We start from the raw sequence: 21,282 nt of genomic DNA, 5'->3' as shown, positions 1-21,282 counted from the left end.
TTCATACTGGAGATAGTTTGTAATCCAGTTCTTTACTGTTTGTGGCATTTTGTATCTAGAGGTCATTCCTTATGTTAGGTGGCTGTTATCAGTAGCTGTCCTCTGACTTCCACATTTGTGCTGTGCACTTCCCATGCCTCCATTCCCCTCTCCCCATACACAGAATAAGTAAATGTAAAAGTTGTTTAGCATTTGCCTTTTCAGTTTTGGTCTTAGAACTTTCAGATTATCATTTGAGGTAGACATAGGGGAATTATTTTCAGTTGAACAAAAGGTGTTATTTTTTTCAGTCATTTGTCATGAATATGAAATGAAATATAATGCATTATCAAGGATTTGGGCTTTATTTGCCTAGAGAGAAGCTGGAGATCACCTTCTGCATTCCAGATATCTTGCTGTCTGTCTATGTTTTTTTTTTTTTTTTTTTTTTTTTGAGATAGATTTCTCATATAGCCCAGAATAGCCTGGAAACCTTAATTTCCTGGTTGTCCTGCATCCATCATTGAATGGTGGGGTGATGGCATATGTGTTACTACATTGTGTTCATTATTTGACCTTTTTATGAAAACCTTTTTTGTCCCTTTTTTTGTTTCTTGAAAACATCTCTTGGTCCACTGAGATTAGTATACTGTCCAGTGGTAAGGTGACCTGTTTAGTAAGTAGAAGAGGAAATAGCAGCTACTCATGAGGGAGTTGTAGGCACACTGAGCACACCCATGGCAGGGTGTAACAGAGTACAATTAATGAGAATTACAAGTACACCTGAGTCCAATATACCCCACCCTCAATGTAACAGTCATTGACAAAGACAACATTCTATAATAATGTTTTGTTGTACTAGGTCGACAGCTGAACTGCTTGTTTCTAATTATATTTTGCTGTATTCTCATTGTCACACAAATTATATTTAACCTAGTCTTATTCTTACTCTGGAGGTTGAAGTAATTTAAGTGTATAGAACTCCAAAAAACCATGTTACTTGGTTAAAAATCCAGACTATACAGATGTGGATATTTTTCTTTTCTGTGGGGAAATAAAGGTCCCTTGTGATTCCTTTCTTATGTATTATTGAAATTTCATTGATTTGTCTTAATTTACAATAATTGCCTTAACTTACAATAATCAGTATTTGATTACTTCAATTGTAGTGAGTTTGATTTCAGATTAATCCAATTTTGTTTTTTTCTCTCTTTATGCATATACACATATACATATATATGTGTGTGTGCTTCATAAACACAAGAGAATAAAGATATGTACTCGTGCCTGCAAGATGAAGATAGCATTGTTCTTCTATTGGTAGTTTGTAGATAGCATCTGGCTTCAACATATCTAGTGGGCATGCATGTTTTAGCTGGAAATGCCTGGGTTTGGGGAAACAGTGACATAAAGTATGTATTCTATCTTGATATATGCAGGAAGGTAGTCTATACAGTTGATAGAAATATAGCAGAATGGCTTTCCTTTACTTTAACTCATTAAATATAAAGGTATTACTATTAAATTGCTTAATGACCAAAGCAAGTGACATCCCTGAGATGGCTGCTTCTTGTTACCAGAAGACATTATGGAAAATATTTCGAGGAGAACCAGTGGGAAGGCACATAGGTTGGTGTCTAAAAAGGACTAATAGGAGAAAGGGGAAATTCAGGGTCTCTGTAAAATACCCAAGCCAGCATCCTTTTAAATGGACTTCTAGGCTTAGGCCACACCCATCTCAAACATGTAAAGCTTTAACCTCAGTTTGTCTTGCTTTTCCCAGGCATTTAGCTTTTTTACACTTAGTCATTTTGTAGGCTTTAAAAAAAAAAAACATAAGACAGTGAAAGCAATTGTTTATGAGTGGCACTAAAAATGAGACAAGTGTAGTTATGAATGTCAGTAAATTTTGTTATGAAGAATCATATATCCTTACTGCAACGTATTAATGAGTGTTACAGTACTTTTGCTACAGAGGTGTTGAGAAAATGTTAAATTGTATTCTTTGGAAAAAAATAAAAGATGTGTAATACTTAGTTTGGAGTTCCAGGTTAATATTTTGTTTTGTTTTCAGGTGATTCCTCCTAAGGAGTGGAAGCCAAGACAATGCTATGATGATATTGATAATTTGCTTATCCCAGCACCAATTCAGCAGATGGTCACAGGGCAGTCGGGACTGTTTACTCAATACAACATCCAGAAAAAAGCCATGACTGTAAAGGAGTTCAGGCAGCTGGCCAACAGTAGCAAGTGAGTCAATTGAGTTTATGTTTGTATTGCTTCCAAAGAGGTTTGTGAGGCAAGAAGCCAAATAGACAGAGGAACCTGAGAAGGCTGTACTGAAAAGCAGGAGCGTCCTCTGTCATTTCTTGTCTTCATTTCTGGTTTCTGTTCTTCAAATGATGGCTTACTCATATTCACTTATTTCTAAAGAAATTATTCCACATTTTATAATCCCATTTGTAAAATCTAGAAATGGTTCTTTTTTTTTTTTCTTTTTAGTTGTCAGAGATTTTTAGTTCTTTTTAACTTTGTTAGGGAAATTTTTATTCATAAGTTTTGTTTAAGAATAAAATGAGTACTAACAATTTAAAAGCAATGTCAAATGAATAGGAAAATATCTATTATCAGTTATCTGTGATATATAACAAATTCTTAAAGTTTGTCTCTTAAGCTAGCTCATAATTATGAGAGTCAGAAACCTAGGAGTCAAGTAGATGAGTGAGGAAGCTTAGGATCTCTGCCACAGTTACTGGTAAGGCTTTGATTGGGGGGGCTGCTGCTTGAGAACTTGGCTGGAAGATTTGTCCAGGAGGGGTCCTTTTATGAGGCTAAAGTCTGTGCTGCTTGTCCTTTAAGTGGAACTTTGCCAATATATAGAAACATGGATATATTACTGTTTTCTTTGTCCTATACCAGTTGTGCTATCTACTCACACATCTTTAAGAAACATACTGGAGGAAATGGCAGACATTGATCTGCTTTATCTTAAGTATTTCTGTGTTGCGGACCGCTCTGCCCTACGTTTGGGGGCCAAAAATGTTACGGCCCGAGCTATCAGTGTTGGAACCCGCACTGCCAAAAACCTTGGGGGCTAAATTGTTAGAGCCTGCACTTCCCCAAGCTGCTCCAGTCCATGGGTTGGGTTTAGAAAGAAAGAGAATGAGGACGGAAGAAAGAATGGAGACCAGACAGATTCAATCCGGTTTATTCTTCAGTCTCTCTTCTTCTCTCCAAGTCCCTAGTTCCTAGTCTAAGTTCCAAGTTACCTTCCAAGTGTCTAGTTCCTAGTTGCTAGTCTCTTTCCCAGTTCCAAGTTACTTCTTCCTAGTGGAAGTATCTAATAATTGTTGCCTGTCTCGAGTCTCAAGTATCTACTGTCTAATTCCAAGTTCTTCCTCCAAGTGCCAAGTGCCTAATACCTAATAATAATTTCTTCTGTCTGCCGCTTGCCTTTTATATGTCTCACTTCTAAGCCACGCCTTTAAGTCATGCCTTCAAGTCATGCCCTTAGGTCTTGTCTCTAAATCTGATCTCTAAGTCATGCCCTTAAGTCACACACCTTTAAGTCTCACACACCTAAGGGAAAATCTTGGGTATCTAAAACAAGGCGTTATCAGAGTGTGCTCAGCTGTTGTAGGCTATTGTAAACAAGTCTCTTGTCAGGGTATATGGCTCAAGATGGCTGCAAGGATCATAGCTGCCTTCTGTCGGCTCCCCACATTTCTGCATGTGTATGTAACTTTAGAGTTCAAGATTTGCTTTCTTTTTTATTTTTATTAAGTTTGGTCTTTGACAATTTTATACACGTATTTAACATTCTGGTACTTTACCCACTACTAACTCCTGTGTCAGTTCCCTCTCCTAATAGGTCCCATTCCCAGTTTTTTTTTTTTTTTTTTTTTTTTTTTTGGTATGACCTGAGTTTAATAAGGGATGTTTGAGCAATCATGGGCTTATAAATATTGAATGGAGCCAGGTGGGCTCACCAGTTGGTATACAACTGAAGATAATGACATCCTCTTTTCCAAATCCATCACTAGCCAATAGATTCCCCCTTCCTTTACTTACAGTTGGCAGTCAATATTGTGCAGACCCGTAGTAGACAGCCATAGTTTCAGCAACTTCATGATTAAAATGTCTGTGTCCTGTTTAATGGATGGCATATCTTTGTTACTTCTCTATCTTTCTGCTCCTACATTCTTTATGCTTCTTCTTTGGTGGTGTTCCCTGAATCCTCATATAGTGGCAGTTGGCTTCTTCCAGAGAAATTGAGTAGGTACATCATATACTGAATGGGGAGAAGAATGAAGTCTTCTTGTTTTAGAGGTAGGAAGATAGCCTGTCACTGTAAAGCTTAGGTTGACATTGAATTTGTGGTCCTTCTGTCTCACTTTCCCAAGTTCTGGGTCTATAGGTATATGCTACCATACCCAGCCAAATTTTCTTTCTTGAAAGGAAGACTATTGAAGAATTTATGGATATATTTTTAAACCTTAGTGTTTCTTATGTGGTATTGGATGCCCAAAATAAAAATCTTAATCTGAAACTGGGGATTCAGCTCAGGTGGTGGTATGTTTGCCTAGCATGCCTGAGGCACTGTGTTTAATCACCAGTACTCATAAGCATGGCTCAATGATACATGCATCTGACTCTAGAGGGAGAGGTAAAAGGATCATTTACAGGTTAAAAGTCATAAGAAAATCCCCTTAAAACTGACTATTCCTGCTCTTCTATCCTTTTCCTATAAAATCTCAGAAAAAAGCTCAACCTTAGAGCAACAATAAAATCTCCAAGTATTTTAAAAAACATGCCAAACCTAATAGGCTAATCAAAAACATTATTGTTTAAATTTCTTGTATGGTTGTGAATGGAAGCAAATCTTTGGATGAATTTATCTGATAAGTTATAAAAGTAACTTGTGTGCATGAGTTCATATTTAATATAGTATACAGAAGATGAAGAGTCCTTCCTGTTATTTCTAGTGTGGTATAAAAAATAAGTTAAATCTTGCATTAAAAAATATACTAGTAGACCCCATTCTTTTAGATATTATTGAGAATGGGACTTTAATTATAAATTACCTCATTATTTATACTATTAAGAAATTTTATTAGCACCTGTGCATGTGTGTGCATGTCTATATGTGTGTATGTATGTATGTGTTTGTTTGATGTGTTTGTGTGAGCATTCATGTTCTGCACAACTTTTGTGTTGTGGTCTTGGGACAACTTTGTGGAATTGGTTCCAGGAATGGATTTCAGGTCTTTAGGCTTCTGAGGCAACTACCTTTATCCACTGAGGAATCTTGCTGGCCACATAATTTTTCTAATTATTGTTATTTTGCTGCTGAGGATTGAACCCAGGGCCTTTTGATTGCTAGCCAAGTTCTCTACTATTGAGCTAAATCCCCAAGCCCCCTAGAGTTCTTTTATAAGTACAATGAATGAATGATGATGATGATAGTGCAGAACCAATTTTATCGAATCTGTTATAAAATGTTTATTTGGTCTCTTATTTATCTAATATTGCTAGAATAATGTTGCTCTTAAATTATTAATAAATGAATTCACTGAGATAAACATTTGCTGCTATATTGATAGTTCAAGAGATAGTTGTACTTAAGTGTAATCAGATTATATGTACTAAAGCAAAATTAGTATTCTTAATCCAGTGAGATGGCTCAGCAGGCAAAGGTTCTTTTCTGTCAAGACTGACTTTCTGAGTTCTGTGTTTGGGACTTCCATTGGGAAATGAGAGAACCAACTCCCCACAAATTGTTTTCTAACTTCCATGTGGCACACTTGTATGAAAACATGCACAATAAAGAAGTGAATTTAATTAAAAACTCATATTTGGTAAGCATTATATCTCTATAAACAGTGCTATGTGGCTTTTTAATGAATATAAAGCTTTAAGCTTTTGTGATATTTAACCAGGGAGGGAGAATTTATGTTTTGTAGGTGTAGTTGAGATGGATTTTGAAGGAAGATCAAATCTTTCAAGCAGTTAACAAAAGTAATACATTCAGGTGACATTGTTTGGTTTGTTTACCACTGCATACAGTATAACCTGATATATGACAGGGACTTTTACTATATAAATTAAATGGATAAATAGTGTTATGATAGCAAAAATACATTTGAAGTTTTAGAAATTATTAGGTAAGCAATAAACATTTACTTAATAAAACTATATATTTGTTGGTTTTCTGTAGTGATATGTATAGTAAAGCCTTTGTGTCTGGCTTTCAGTGAAATGTATTAGCATAGCTTTTACTATTATTGGGGTAATCAGTAGAGGCTGAGAAACTGTTTTGAGACTGTTTGAATTTTGAAAAAATGTCTTCCGGGATCATCTGCGTTTGTTGCTACATGAGAGCTTGCAATTGTACCAATCTTGTTCCTGAGACACTCCTGGTAAATTTGGAAATTTTATTTTTGATTATGGCTAGCCGTGGTCAAAAAGGCCTAAGATGTAGATTGTCCTTTGTGTAGATTCTCTGTTTTCTTGGGCAGCAAGGGCAAGATACCTTTGGTAGTTGGAACTTTTTCTAGCCCCAAATACTTTTGTGTAATGATTGAATAAAGTAACTGGAGTGAGCTGGTTGGGATCAGTCTTTTTCAAGAAGACTGAATTCCCTCTGTTCCTTCGGAAAGTGAAGGCTTAGCATATTGGTATGCTTCTCTCTCCTTTGGCACCCATGAACATCATCAACTAATGGTATTCTGTAGTTTGATGATAATTTTTAGAGATAGTTTTCTTTGTAGTTATAAAATGTAATCATAAGGAATTGTTTGAACAATTTCTAGATTGAATTTTATTTCTTTCAAAATCAATTTACCTCTACGTTTTTAATTATCTTTTTCATAATGATTGTAGTGTTAAGATGTTGTGATGCTTAGTTTTTGTCATTTTGACGGACATAAGCTAGAATCACCTGGGAAAAGGGAATCTCTGAAAATGCATGCCTTTATCAGATCGTCTGTAAGTAATTCTATAGGGCATTTTCTTGATTAATGATTGATGTGGGAGGGCCCATCTAACTGGGGATGATGACACCCCTTGGCTATTGGTCCTGTATTATAAGAAAGCAGGCTAAGCAAGCCATGAGGAGCAAGTCAGTAAACAATGTTCCTCTATGGTCTTTGCTTTAGTCCTGCCTCCAGGTTCCTGCTCTTTGAATTTTGTCTTGGCTTCTCTACATAATGGATTGTTATTGGGATATGTGAAACAAATAAACCCTTTCTTCCCAAATTGTTCTTGGTTATGGTGTTTATTACAGCACTAGAGAGTAAACTAATTTGTGTGTGTGTATTTAAAATATATATATATTTCTACTGGTAGTTTTACCGGGAAATTTACTGCAAATGTTAGTGGTCTGTACTCGTGGGATTTTATCCATACAAAGCATTTGGTCTTGATAGTGGTTGAAGATTGATTTTGAAAGGAGTACATTTTTAATTGTTTCTTATTAGCACATGTATTTGCATATGTACACAGTACACAGTTTGCTTGGCCTTACCAGTATAGAGGATAAAATACTCCAACACGTGACTGATAATATGTGCTGTTTTGTGTGGCTTATTTTACTGCTCTGAATTGTCTGGTATCATTATTCAGTTGATGTTTCGCTATTATTATATTGTTACGACTTCATGGGTGTAGCTTCTCTATCTTATATAGAAGACACAATTAGTCATGAGATATCCTGGTGCTTTGGCTCTTAACAATCTTTCCTTTTTTCAACAGTGTTCCTGAGCCTTAGGTCTGTAGGATTGTGTTCTGGTTGTATGAGTTGAGGTGCCGGGCACTTCACAGCCATATGTTCTTTACATTTTGACCAGTCGTGCCCTGTAATGATGTCCACGCGCTGTAAAAAGTTATGTTGATGGGGTGAATCCTATACTTTTCTGTAAGTATAGGATAAATATGTAGACTACAGTTAGACATTAGATATCTTAGTTAGGGTTTGCTTTGCTGTGAAGCAGCACCATGACCAAAGCAACATTTATAAGGACAACATATAAGGATATCATAAGGATAACATAATTGGGGTTGGCTTACAGGTTCAGAAGTTGAGTCTATTATCATCAAGGTGGAAACATGGCAGCATCCAGGCAGGCATCGTACAGGAGGAGCTGAGAGTTCTACATCTTCATCTGAAGGCCGTTAGAAGACTGGCTCTCAGGTGGTTATGAAGACTGTCTCATTGCCCACCCCCACAGTGAAACACTGCCTCAAAGAATGCTACACCTACTAACAAGGCCACATCTCCTAATAGTGCCACTCCCTGTGCCAAGCATATTTAAACTGCCACATTGGCTTAGGAAAGTGGCAGTAGTAGGTTGTCCTCTAAGGTTACATAGATTCACCAGCCTTAAAAATTGGCTGCATTGGGGCTGGAGAGATGGCTCAGTTGTTAAGAGCACTGGCTGCTCTTTCAGAGGTCCTGAGTTCAATTCCCAGCTACCACTTGGTGGCTGACAACCATCTGTAATGGATCTGATGCCCTCTTCTGGTGGCTGACAACCATCTGTAATGGATCTGATGCCCTCTTCTGGTGTATCTGAGGACAGCTTCAGTGTACTCATAGGAATAAAATAAATAAACAAGTAAATAAGTAAATTTACCTTAAAAAATAAAAAAGTTGCCTGTGCTTACAATAGCAGGCATGAATTTTCTCTTACTAAGCAGGTCTTAAGTTCAATTTATTGGTTATTGCTGAGATATAAGTGCCACTATTGTACCTTTGGTGATAATTTGCTGTGCTGGTCATTGCTGTAGTTGATTGACTTTACAGCTGGGTAGGAGTACTGGCTTTTTTTCTACTCTGGTAGCTTGCATAGTAACATCTGGAACTGTGAAAGCTGGTCCTCACGGAGGAGTATTCCGAGGAATACTCAGAAGGAATATGAGGCTGCAACTCATATTCCTCCAAGAACATGTGCCTTCAGCAGTAGGGATTCACTTTTGGCCTCTGGGAGGCAACCAAGGGCAACAGCAGAGCCTATAATGTTTGAGAGTCTCTTTGATTTATCTGACCAACAACTGGAGAGGAAGTTTCTCATGTTTGGTAGTGTGGTTGCTATTAGTTATGGCTCTTGATGGGAGCATTAGTACACCCAAGTGGTATAACTGTGTACACGCACACACTCAGACATACACAATTTTAGATAAATATAAAATAGTATGATGTCATATAGCTTCTTCAAACTTTCTTGGTAATTTCCTCATACCCGCCACAACCCTGCCCCTCCCTTACCCCCCCCCCCCCCCCAGGGTTAAAGTCCTTCTTTTTCTGTTTTCCCATTTCCTCCTGCATAGCACTTACCCATGAAGTTTTGGAGCTACAACTACAGATAAATGGGAACATTCTGCATTTTTATTTTCTGGCCTTGGGTTATTTCATGCTGTGTAATGATTTTAGTTCCATCAATTTCCCTTCATTCTTTTTCTTCCTTCCTTCCTTCCTTCCTTCCTTCCTTCCTTCCTTCCTTCCTCCCTTCCTCCCTTCCTCCCTTCCTCCCTCCCTTTCTCCCTCCCTCCCTCCCTCCCTCCCTCCCTCCCTTCCTCCCTCCCTCCTTTCTTTCCTTCCTTCCTTACTTCTCTTTCTTTTTTTGCAGCTGGATAGTATATATACTGTATGTCTGTCATATTTTTATTAATTCATTAGTTGAATGAAATTTAGTTTCCAATTTCTAGCTATTGGGAGTAGACCAGCTGTCAACATGGTTATGCAAGTATCTGTGGAGTAGGCTGGAGAGTTTATGCCAAGGAGTTGTATGGCTGGATTATATGGTAGGCTTATTTTTAGCATTTTGGGAGTTTTCTACATATTTTTGTAATGGCAATACCAATTTGCACCTCTACTACATTACCACCAGGTAAGATAAAAGTCAAAAGTTTTTGTCTGCCTCCTGCCTGCCCATCCATCTATCCATCCATCCATCCATCCAACCTACCTGAGACAGGGTCTTTCTATATAGCTTCACTGTTATGGAACTCACTATGTAGGATAAGCTTTGAACTCATAGAAATCTGCCAGCCTCTGCCTCTTGAGTGCGTGGATAAAAAGCATGCACCATCACTTCCAGTTACCAAAGTAGTAGTAATTTATATTTTCTGAATTACTAAGGATGTAGAATACATTTTGAGATGACTTTTGTTACCTGAACCTCATGTTTGGGTATTCTGTTTGTTCCATGTCTGTACCATGCTGTTTTGTTACTATATGTTTACATTAATATAGCTCAGTAATATATCTTGTAATTTAGAATGGCAAATGCATTCAGTGTTACTTCTTGATTAATTTTTTGTTCTGGATTGTAGTCTTTTGTGTTCTCCCATGAATTTTAAGAGCGTGTATGTGGGGAGGGGCATGCATGCGTGCGTGCAGAATGTAGGGATTTTGATGTGGATTGCATTGAATCTGTAAATTACTTTTGGTAGAGTTGTCATTTTTACAAAACTAATTATACCGTGAGCATGGAAATATTTTCTTTAATCCCTTCTTTTGTCTTGACTAGTTCTTCAGGTGCTACATTAGAAAGGGGGCAGGGGAGTGGATGACCTTTACTTTTTTTTTTTTTTTTTTTTATTTTAATGTGTTTGCTTTGAGTTTTTCTGGGCTTATGATCTTGGCTGTGGCTCTATTGCATATAACCTTTGTTATTGTTGAGGTATCTTCTTCTTAGTCTTACTTTCTTTAGTACTTTTATTATGAAGGCATGCTGGGTTTTGTTGAAGCATTTACTGATTTTTTTTTTTAATCCTGTAATTTTTGTCTTTATGTTCATTTATATGATTTATTATTTATTGATTTTTATAAATTAGAGCCATGAAAAGCCGACTTGATCACGATGGATGATCTTTTTAATATGTGCCTACATTCCGTCTGCAATTATTTGATTGGTTTTTACATCTATGTTAATTGACCTGTAGTTTTGTTTTGTCAAAACAAAACAAAACAAAATCTCACAAAACAACAGCCCCCCTACAAAACAAACAAACAAACAAACAAACACCCCTCCAGATTGTCATCTAAGCCTTATCAAATTCTGCTGTGTAAACCATCCAGGCCTGGGTGTTTTTTTTTTTTTTTTTTTTTGTCAGAAGTCTTTTTATGAGCATCTAATTTGTCATGTGTCTTTTTATTTTAGATTGCTGATCTCTTCTTTTGACTTCAGTGGTTTGGATGAATCTAGAAATTCATCCATTTCTTTTAGATTTTAATGGAATATAGGTTTTAAAAATATTTTCTTATAAAGTTCTGAATTTCCTTGGTGTCTGTCATAATGTTTTCTTGTTCAGTTCTGAGTCTGTTAGCTTGAGTCCTTTCTTTTGCTGAGTTGGACCATGGGTCTGTTAATCTTACTTGTTTTCTCAAAAACAAGCTATCAGACTTGTTAATTTTTTATATTGTTTTCATTGTTTCTATTTCATTAATTTCTGCTCTGCCAAACTTGGGGGTTGGAAACAGCACAGCAGGACTGCACAGACTGATTTTGGGGGCTGGAAAGGTATGCAGTAGTTCAGGGAGTTCACCATAGTGGACCTGAGTACAGAGTTGGGGACCAGGACAGGGTCTGTAGATTGGATTTGGCATAGGCCACTGGAGTGGAGGAGGAGGGAAGGCAGCACACAGATGGTTGGTTAAACCTGGGTCTGCCACGGTGACTACAGGGTTCCCAGTAGCAAGTAAAGCTGAGATCAGTCTAGTCCCAGAGACATCATCTGTATTTCATAGGGTAATAATCAAGCTTCAGAGAAATTCAGCTCTCTCCCTAGGGATATTTTAGCTTTTGCATGTCAAACCATTATGCTTGTGGTGGCTCTTAATTGTAATTAGAGCCAAGGCAGGAGGAGCCTGGTCATGAGCCTCTCTTTTTAGAACTGTGCCACAGTGAGTGAATGGTTCTGAGAATGTATTATTGAGTCAATTTTGAGTAAATTGGCTTTTGGAGCAACTGTGATGGTATGGCAGCATATTAGGATGGACTTGAGCTAGTATTCAGTAGACTCTGGCAGTGTTTACTAAAGTGCTCACTTCTAGCTAGTTTGAATATGCATTTCAAATACTTAAAGATGTAAAACTTTAACATTAATTAACAATGCCAAACTTAACATTTGTATTATAGCATTCAAGTTTAAAATAAATTCTCAATTAACCATATGATGACAGATTCTATAGTGCTTAAGTGTACATACTGCTTTTTTCCAGAGGACCTGAGTTCAGTTCTCAGCATCCATGATGGGTTACAGCTACCTGTAATTCTAACTCCAAGGAACCTGACAGCTTCTTTTGGACTGCAAGAGGACTTGCACTCATGACATATATTCACAGATACTGATAAATAAATTTAAAAAAATGTTCATAAATGTCTATGTATGTTCTTGATGCTTGCAGAGGCTGGATGAGGACATCCAGTTCTCTGGAACTGGAGTTATAGACGATTATGAGCCACAGTATGTGTGCTAGGAATCATCCCTGAGCCCTGGAAGAGCAGCAAATGCTTTTGACTACTAAGTCATCTCATCTACTGTGGTTTATAGGGATTTCTGCTCTGCCAGGCCGTCTTTCCTCTCATTCGTTATATTATGAATTTATCTCTTTGCTTATTTTCTTCATGAAAAAAAGTGGTATCTGTTTTAGTTAATTTTCTTGTTGTTGTGATAAAATATCCAGACAAAAGTTAAACAAGGAAGAGGTATTTGGTTTAAAGTGTCAGAGGATACAGTTTATAGTGGCTGAGAAAGCCATGGTCATCCATAGTCAGAGCGAAGACCCGTAGTGAAGGCTGGTCTCATTTTGCTTTCTTCTTTTTATTTAGTCCAGAGTAGAACTTTCCACATTTAAGGAAGGTCTTCCCATTTAAATTATTGTAGGTAATTTCTTATAGACATGCCTAGAAATTTATGGTTTCAGTGATTCTGTGTCCTGTTAGGTTGAACTTCAATATCTGTTACAACAATATTACTGCTTAAAATATGAAATAATTCAGAGAAGTATATTTCTTTAATTATTTTGTGAGAGAAAACTTTTTAGAAAGACATTTTAATTTTTTCTTTTATGTGTATGGATGTTTTGCCTGCATGCATGTCTGTGTATAACTTGTATTAAATAGCTGCAGAGGCCAGAAGAGGGTATTAGATCCTCTGGGATTGGAGTTCCATAGTCTGTTGTGAGCTGCCATATGGGTAGTGGGAATCAGACCCCAATCCTTTACAAAAGAAGCTAGTGCCTTTATGGCTGAGACATCTGTTATCAATTAAGATTGTTTTAATTTAGATTATGTGCATATTCGTATGTGGCTATGTGCATGAATGCCAGTAGTTAGGGGGACCAGTGTTGGATTCTCTAGAAATAGAACTACAGGCAGTAAGTAAACAGCCTATTGTGGGTACTAATAGCCAAACTTGGGTCCTCTGCAAGAGTGCTCTTACCCACTTAGCTCTCGCTTTATACTTTTTTCCCCTACACATAGGAATTTTATGTAGTTCAGGCAGGCCTTGAATTTACCATGTAGCCCAAACTGGCTCAGAACTCTTGATCCTAATTCCTTTGCCTCTTGAATGTTGAAATTATAGGCATGTACCATCATGTTCACGAAGTTAATTGTTAATTTTAATAATTTGTTATACATTTCTTTCCTTCTCTTTTTTTTCTTTTTTCATTTTTTAAATTAAGCTCTCTTTCTAGTCCAAGTTGGCCTTAACTCTTGATTAGCTAAGGTACCTTTTCTATAATTTATGATTTTCCTTTTGTCTTCCAAGTGCTGAGTTTATAGAGATCTGCTCCTGTGACATATTTAGGTAATTCTAGGGAATTGTTAACTCTGGCATCCTGTCTGATAGACAAGCAGTTTATCAAGGAGCTGGGTTCCTACCTCCAGAGTTTGGCTTTTAATTTAACTTTAAAAAAAAAAAAAAAAAAAAAAAAGCAATGTGATTATAGTGTACACACTAATTTCTAAACTGGTGTAGTCAGTGCAGAAATATTTTAATGTCATTACATAGAAAACCTACCTGATTTTATGTTTTAATCATTAATTGCCTGATATTCAGTCTGATAGTTAATATTCATTATCAAATTGACAGCATCTATGAACACTGAAGACAAGTCTCTGAGCATGCCTGTGAGGGTTTATTTATATTAGATTAATTATGATGGAAATACCTACCTTAACTGGATAGTGCCTTTGTATCGGCTGTGATCCTGAATTGGAATATAAGGAGAGCTGTACTGAAAATTAGCATTTGATTCCTGAACACAGATGCTTGCAGATCAGTCATCTCAACCTTCATTGCTAAGTGAACCCTGCTTTTGTCAGGGTATTTATCACAGCTATAGAAAGTAACTCTTACTCATTGTGCTTCTATTGTATACCTCCTCATTTGTCATTGTCTGCAGTTCTGTGCTGGCGAGAGGAATTTATACATTCAGATAGAGGGCATATAAAATTTTGACATGATATGTGGTGAGAAATTATACTCTGGAAAGATTGTGCTAGTTTATTCTTCCACTCTAACTACATACATTTTTTTTTCCTTTTTTTTTCTATCTTAGTATATTAGGCAGAATCCAATAACTAGAGTATCTTATTTTAGTTTTACTGTCTTAGAATTTTATAAAGTTTTTTTTCTCAATTTTCTATAGATGCTCTGTTTCTTTTTCTACATAAATTTGTGTAATGATCTTGTATAATTGATTAAATATTTTAGAAATATTTTGAAAGCTAAATAGTGATGCCTTTATTTGTATGTTTTGGAAACCTGATAAAGAATATATGAAATTCTATAGAGCTTTAAGTATAAAATCATTTATATGTATTACTCATTAACTTTGATACCATGAGAGTATACAATATTTTTATTTACAAAGTAAATTAAATTAGATGTGTAGAAAAATCTTAAACTTGCCTTACTGGTTTGTGGTTTTTACTTTTAATTTTTTATAGATACTGTACTCCAAGATATTTGGATTATGAAGATTTGGAACGCAAATACTGGAAAAACTTAACTTTTGTGGCACCTATTTATGGAGCTGATATAAATGGGAGCATATATGATGAGGTATATTTATATTTATGTTTGGGTTTTAAAAGAGTTTTTGGTGATATTGCTTTTTGCTTTCTATTTTTAGATAGCTTAGAAGTACTCAATTGTATTTATTTTATTCATTATATTTTATTTATTAGTTTTTTGTATCTGTACTTTTTAAATATGAGAGAAAACAAACAGTAGGTTTTTTTCCTTCTTTCTTGCTTTTTTCATTTCCTGCCTGTGTCTTACTTTTTCTGTTTTTGTTTGTTTGTTTGTTTTTTATATTGTTGTTTATCTTAAATTATGCACATGGGTGTATCTGTGAGTGAGTATATGCATGTTTGTATGGAAGCTTGTGAAGGTTAGAGACATTGGATCTCTTGGAGTTTAAGTTACAGGTGGTTGAGAGTTCTCTATGAATATTCAGGTCCTCTGCAAGATCAGCATTCACTATTAAACACTGAGCCATTTTTTTTCCGTCTCTCCTCGTTCCCTTTGCTGTCTTTGAGCTAGTGTCTTAGATAGTTCAGGCTAGTTTAAAACTTGCTGCTTTAATGAGGCTGACCTTGAACATCTGATCGTTTTGCCTCTACTACCTGTTGCCATGCTACAACTGTGACAGATGTCAACTAATTTATAGGATATTTGAGGTTGCCATAATTCCTCTAATATTACATACAGTTAGTTATAATAATTCCTTTTCTCCTATATATACGATACAGTGATGAATTACTCTTTTAGGGCTAGAGATGCAGGTCAGTGACAGAGAACTTGCTTGTCATGTATGGCATGGCATTTTGCAGTTCTGATCAATTCTTTGGGCTGCAAAAACAAACAAGCAAACAAACAAATAGATAAATAAATAAATACAGGGAGGATGAATAAATTTCACTGTGTAGTTAATAAGTGCATAAATTGTAGCGTATTTTGGAGTAAAGGTTTTGTTCCCTAACAGTCTCCCTTGTTCTCTGTGCATTGATGTACATTGCTAATCCTTGCCTTAGTTTTCTTATTAAATTTTTTTTTCAAAGTAAAACAAGTTGAAAAGTGCAGGTCTTGGGGTTTCTGTTGCTACAACAAAACATCATGACCAAAAAGCAAGGTGGGGAGGAAAGAGGTTATTGCTTTCATATTGCTGTTCATTACTAAAGGAAATCAGAGCAGAAATTTAAACAGGCTAGGAATGTGGAGGCAAGGCTGATGCAGAGGCCTTGGAGGAGTGGTCCCTCTTTCCCATGGCTTGATCAGCTTGCTTTCTTATGACCACCAGCCCAGGGATGACACCACCCAAAATGGACTGGGCCCTGTCCATCAGTCACTAGATAAGAAATGCATTACAGATGGATCTTATTGAGGCATAAAGTTGGCATAAGACTAGCCAGCACAGTACACAAAACACAAATTCAGAACATCATGACTTCCTGTACATGAAAATTTTTTGTGTCGTTTTTGACCTCAAGAAAGAATTTTTTCAGTATCCTTTTTCCTCTAAGTGTGCATTACCTGTTATAGGCTCTTCCTCCAGTGATAAGTTTTAGTCTAACATCATAGTAACTCTTCATAGTAACTACATAATTCACTTCATAGTAACTCATCATAGTAACAACATAATTCACTTCATAGTAACTCATCATAGTAACAACATAATTCACTGTGGCCTGTTTATGAACTTTATGTAGTTTTAGATCATTTGGTGTATGTTCTTCCTTTTTTTCCTTCCTCTCACTCTTCATTCCTCTCATTGGACAGTTTCTTGACATGTAGCCAGGATGGTCTTGAAATCTGTTCCTCTGCCCTTTCATCTCTCCATCCCTAGTTCTGGGATAATAACTGCATTATATCAGACAACCCTCTTATTTTATTTCCAAATAATTTTTTGAATTATTAGCTATAGTTCATTAGTTTTAATGGCTCTGTGATTTGGCTTTGTAAATAAGCTATAGTTTGTCTTTTTGTTATTTGTTGTTAGGGTTGCTTTTGTTTTCAGTTTTTATGCACAAGGCTTCTATGAATCTTCTGGAAATGTTTCCTAAGGCATAGAAACATACTTTCTTGTTGGGATAGATAGATATGGTTGTATACCAGACTGGCTTTAGAAGAAAACATTGCAGTTTATAGTCATTCTTTTTGGAGCAGTGTTTGAGTTTTTGCTCTTAGCCTTCAGTAGATTTTAGCTATTCTGTGAGGTGTAGTATCTTGTGTGGGCTTTTTGTTGTTTCCCCTTGAGACAGGTCTTCTGTGTAACAAACAGCCTGGATCTGTAGCTCACGCTGGCCTTGAACTTACAAGCTTTGCAATAAAAGATGTGTGCTACCATGCCTGCTTGTCTTGTGTTTTAAATTTGCGTTATAATATCTGCCCTCTCAGGTCCATTGGCTCTGTGTAGAATATATTTGTTTTCCATTCCCTCCTCTTCCTCCTCCTCTCTTTCCTCCTTCTCCTCGCTTACTCTTTTGTTTCTCCTTCTCTTCTCTCCTGTTGTCCATTCATCCATCTCCAGTCTGCTCCTTGTTTCTCCCCTCCCCTCCCCTCCCCTCCCCTCCCCTCCCCTCCCCTCCCCTCCCCTCCCCTCCCCTCCCCTCCCCTCCCCTCCCCTCCCCTCCCCTCCTTCCCTTCCCTCTTATTTCTTGTGCCTTCCAGTCCTGTAGCGAATCCGCAGATGAAACACCCACACACATACACAAACACACCTCATTTTTAACCTGCCTTATGGCTCAGCGGCTTGGCACTTGTAAGCCTCCCACTGCTAACATGTCCTTACCTCTACTCCCAGCTCAACACATCTAAATTTGTTCTCATCTTAGTTGCTCAGTTACCTTCTGTGAAGCCAGTTGGTCTTGCTGCCCAAGATACTTTCATGCCACTTTCCCTTTTTACCTACATTTTGGAAGATCTCCCCTATAGGTCTGAGTTCGTTCCATCTTTCTCTCCCTGTCTCTCTATTCTCTTCCTCTCTCCTAGCTTGTGGGAATCTGGAAGTCCCGCCTCTTTCTTTCTACCCAGCCATTGGCCACTGGCATCTTTATTGATAGATCAAAAACCAGTTGGGGGTGAGGACCTTCAGAGTTAACAGATTTCTGATCAAAGCATCAGAACCACCTACCCAGTCCTCCCCAACCCCTCTTTTTAATTAAGACAGAATCTCACTCTGAAGCCCTGTATGACCTAGAAATTGGTATGTATTTCATTTCAGCTTGGCCTCAAATTTCTGGTTATCCTTCTGTATCTGCTTCCCCAGGGCTGGAGTTATAGGCATGCCAACTTTTGATTTTGCTTACTCTTTTTTTTTTTTTTTGAGGCAGGATCACTACAGCTGAGGCAGGCCATAGCATCACTGTGAAGCCTAGTCTGTCATCAAAGTAATGGAAGTTCTACATTCATGCCTATAATTCCAGCTCTTGTAAGGCTGAGGCAGTGAATTCCCAGTCTGAGATTAATGTTTGCCCAAGAGCACCATATGGTAAATAAAGTTCTCTCAGCTGTAACTTTGAATGCCACAAAGCCAAAATGGTTCAAAAAGAAAGGAGTAATTGCTTATCATAATATACTTTTCAGTGATCAGTAGGATTGTTCTGTGAATACCCACATGCAGGTAACAACTGGCTGCAATTCTAGTTCTAGGGGATCTGATATTTTCACACAGAAGTACCTGCAGGTGAAACATCAAGTCATGTAAACTAAAAAATAAAGTTAAAAAATTTAACTTGTGGGCTGGAGAGATGACTCAGTGGTTAAGCACACTGACTGCTGTTTCAGAGGTCCTGAGCAAGTGATACCTTTCTTACAGTCCTTTCACATGAAATGGCATTTGAGGACACATGTCACTTTATTAGGAGAAGATGAGATAACCTAATTAAAAAATTATGTTATTGTATGCTCTATCTTATTCATTGGACAAAATTAGTCACCACTTATGATAATATTACAGAAAAACAGTGCAGATATTTATGGGTTTTAATGATAGTCTGTAGTGCAATCTGATAACATAAAATTTATTTTGTAGTTGCCTTTGTAAGTAGAAGTCCTGCCTACATCTAGCTGTTTATAATTTTTCTTCTGTCTGTCAAAGTTTGATCAAGCCATGACAACTTCTTGATTAGAAATCATTGCTTAGGAAAATGCATGTGTTATTTTTAGGAAATATTCCACTGTCTTGTCAATAAGATCTTGTTATGTGAGGTGCCTGGATAGAAAGGTTGACATGTAATGGAACTCAGTAGATAGCCTTATATGATTTTTTAAAACTTATTTTATTTCACATGTATGAGTGTTTTGCTAACATGTACGTACATGAATTACATGTGTGCCTGGTGTCCATGGAGGCCAGAAAGGGATTTCAATTCCCCTGGAACTGGAGTTAACAGATTGTTGTAAATCACCATGTAAGTGATAGGGATTGAGTCCAGGTCCTGTAGAAGAGCAGTTACTGCTCATAGACTCGGAGCCATCTCTTCAACCTCACTTTTCTGTTTTTTTTTTATAAAAATCTTTTAAAAACATAATTTCTTTATGGGTAATATATTTTAATATTTATATACAATGATGAATATTTCAAACTAGTCATGCAGCCAGCAATCAGGACATCTCACTGATTTTCTTTTTGTAGACCTTCTTTTTTTCTATTTGAATCCCATCACTTTCAGTTAGCCTGAATTGTAGTACTGATTTCTTCTTAACTTGAGCACCACTTCACACTTGTGCGCTCTCTCTCTCTGTCTCTCTCTCTCTCTCTCATTCATGTATACACATTATTCTGTACTTTGTGGCTAGTATCCATGTATAAATGACTATATGCCATGCATGTCCTTTTTGGTCTGGGTTACCTCACTCAGGATGATATTTTCTAGCTCTATGTGTCCTTGTGGTATTGTGGAGCATCTTTTGGTATATGCCCAGGGTGATGTAAGAGGATTGGGAGGTGGTGCTCAGGCTAGCAGACTACAGTAGGACTAAGGATAAGTTTGGGGAAACTGGCATGGAGAACATGAAGGAGAATCTAATTCCCTTACATGAGTTTCAGCATAGTCTGGCAGCTGTGGGTCCCTGGTAGAGAGAGGTGCAGTGGGTTGGCACAGTAAAAAAGAACTGAAGGAAAAAAAGAACTAGAAGGAAGGAATGAGTGGGGCTTTCAGAAGAATGGGCAATCTTGGGTATGTACCAAGAGGCTTGTTGTACCATTGCACCATTAGGAGATGAGGATGGATTGGGAAGTAATGTTTTTGTGTGTAGAGTGCAGCAGGACTATGAATCCTAAGGTGCAAGAATTTCAATGAAATAGTTTATTTTTTATTCATACGGTCATTCAGTTTAAAGTGGTTCCTATAATTTTGATGCTCATTTATTAACTTAGATTAGTTACTTCTGTAAATATTTTCAAATAGGTCTCTTACTAAAGTGTATGGACTGAAGTCAAGTTGGACTTGAATTAAGAATTGGGATACTATAAATACAGGAGAAAATCTATATAATTTTACTGAACTTTTATGAGGTCTCTTAAGATTAAATCTGCATTTTAAAGTTCCCAGCATAGGGCTTCAGATGTAGATAGAATAGTTATTTAGTGAACTAAAATGTTTAAATACTTTCCTCCTCTTCCTCCTCCTCCTCTTCCTCCTTCTCTTCTTCTTCCTCTTCCTCTTCTTTTTCTTTCCTGCTTCATCACTATTTTTCCTTACACAATAGTGTAAATTGACATATATGTGCTCAATTTTGGATATTAGACTTTGACTATGAGTGAAGTATTAGGGAGTCAACAAAATAGTTTGCTAAACCATTCTACATAGCTGTGAATTACAGTAAATTAGTTACTGATTGGTAGATTCTCTTAAAATCAGAATATTTTTCTATTTTTAAGTGTTTTTAGTATTGTTTTGTTTTTATGAGACAACATATTTTAGCTAAGGCTGGCCTGAACTCATCCTTCTGGTTTCAGTTTCCAAAGTTCTGAAACTATATACATTTACTACCATTCCTGCCACCTTTAATGAAAACAAACATACAAAACAACAACAACAAAACTCCCCTTTAGTTTTATGACAGTCGTTTTAACTATTTCTTTTGTTTATAACCACCTCTATGAGCTAAACAAAACTTAAACTATCCCAGTAATTTTACCAGAATTTAGATGAGTTGTTAAAAGCTGAAATTATGTATATAAAATTTTTTGTCAATGTATGCTGTTGCTTTTTGAGGACTACTCTGAGCACAGGGTCTATGATTTGGAAAAATGCGATTTTTTTTTTTCCCAGTAGCATGAAA

General features: G+C 36.7%; 1 protein-coding gene across 4 annotated transcripts in view; it reads left to right on the top strand.

Moving 5' to 3' along the window:
* Kdm4c (lysine demethylase 4C) overlaps positions 1 to 21,282 on the top strand; it is a 161,066-nt gene that overhangs the window by 14,060 nt on the left and 125,724 nt on the right. For all 4 annotated transcript variants that reach the window (XM_034502228.2, XM_034502230.2, XM_076934763.1 and 1 more), the window contains 2 exons: positions 2,054 to 2,229; positions 14,940 to 15,054. In XM_034502228.2, coding sequence (XP_034358119.1) covers positions 2,054 to 2,229; positions 14,940 to 15,054 — 291 coding nt within the window. The remainder of the gene's footprint in view (positions 1 to 2,053; positions 2,230 to 14,939; positions 15,055 to 21,282) is intronic.

Source organism: Arvicanthis niloticus, chromosome 5 (genome assembly GCF_011762505.2).
Source record: "Arvicanthis niloticus isolate mArvNil1 chromosome 5, mArvNil1.pat.X, whole genome shotgun sequence".
NCBI lineage: Eukaryota > Metazoa > Chordata > Mammalia > Rodentia > Muridae > Arvicanthis > Arvicanthis niloticus.
This window is presented reverse-complemented; position numbering and strand designations above follow the sequence as displayed.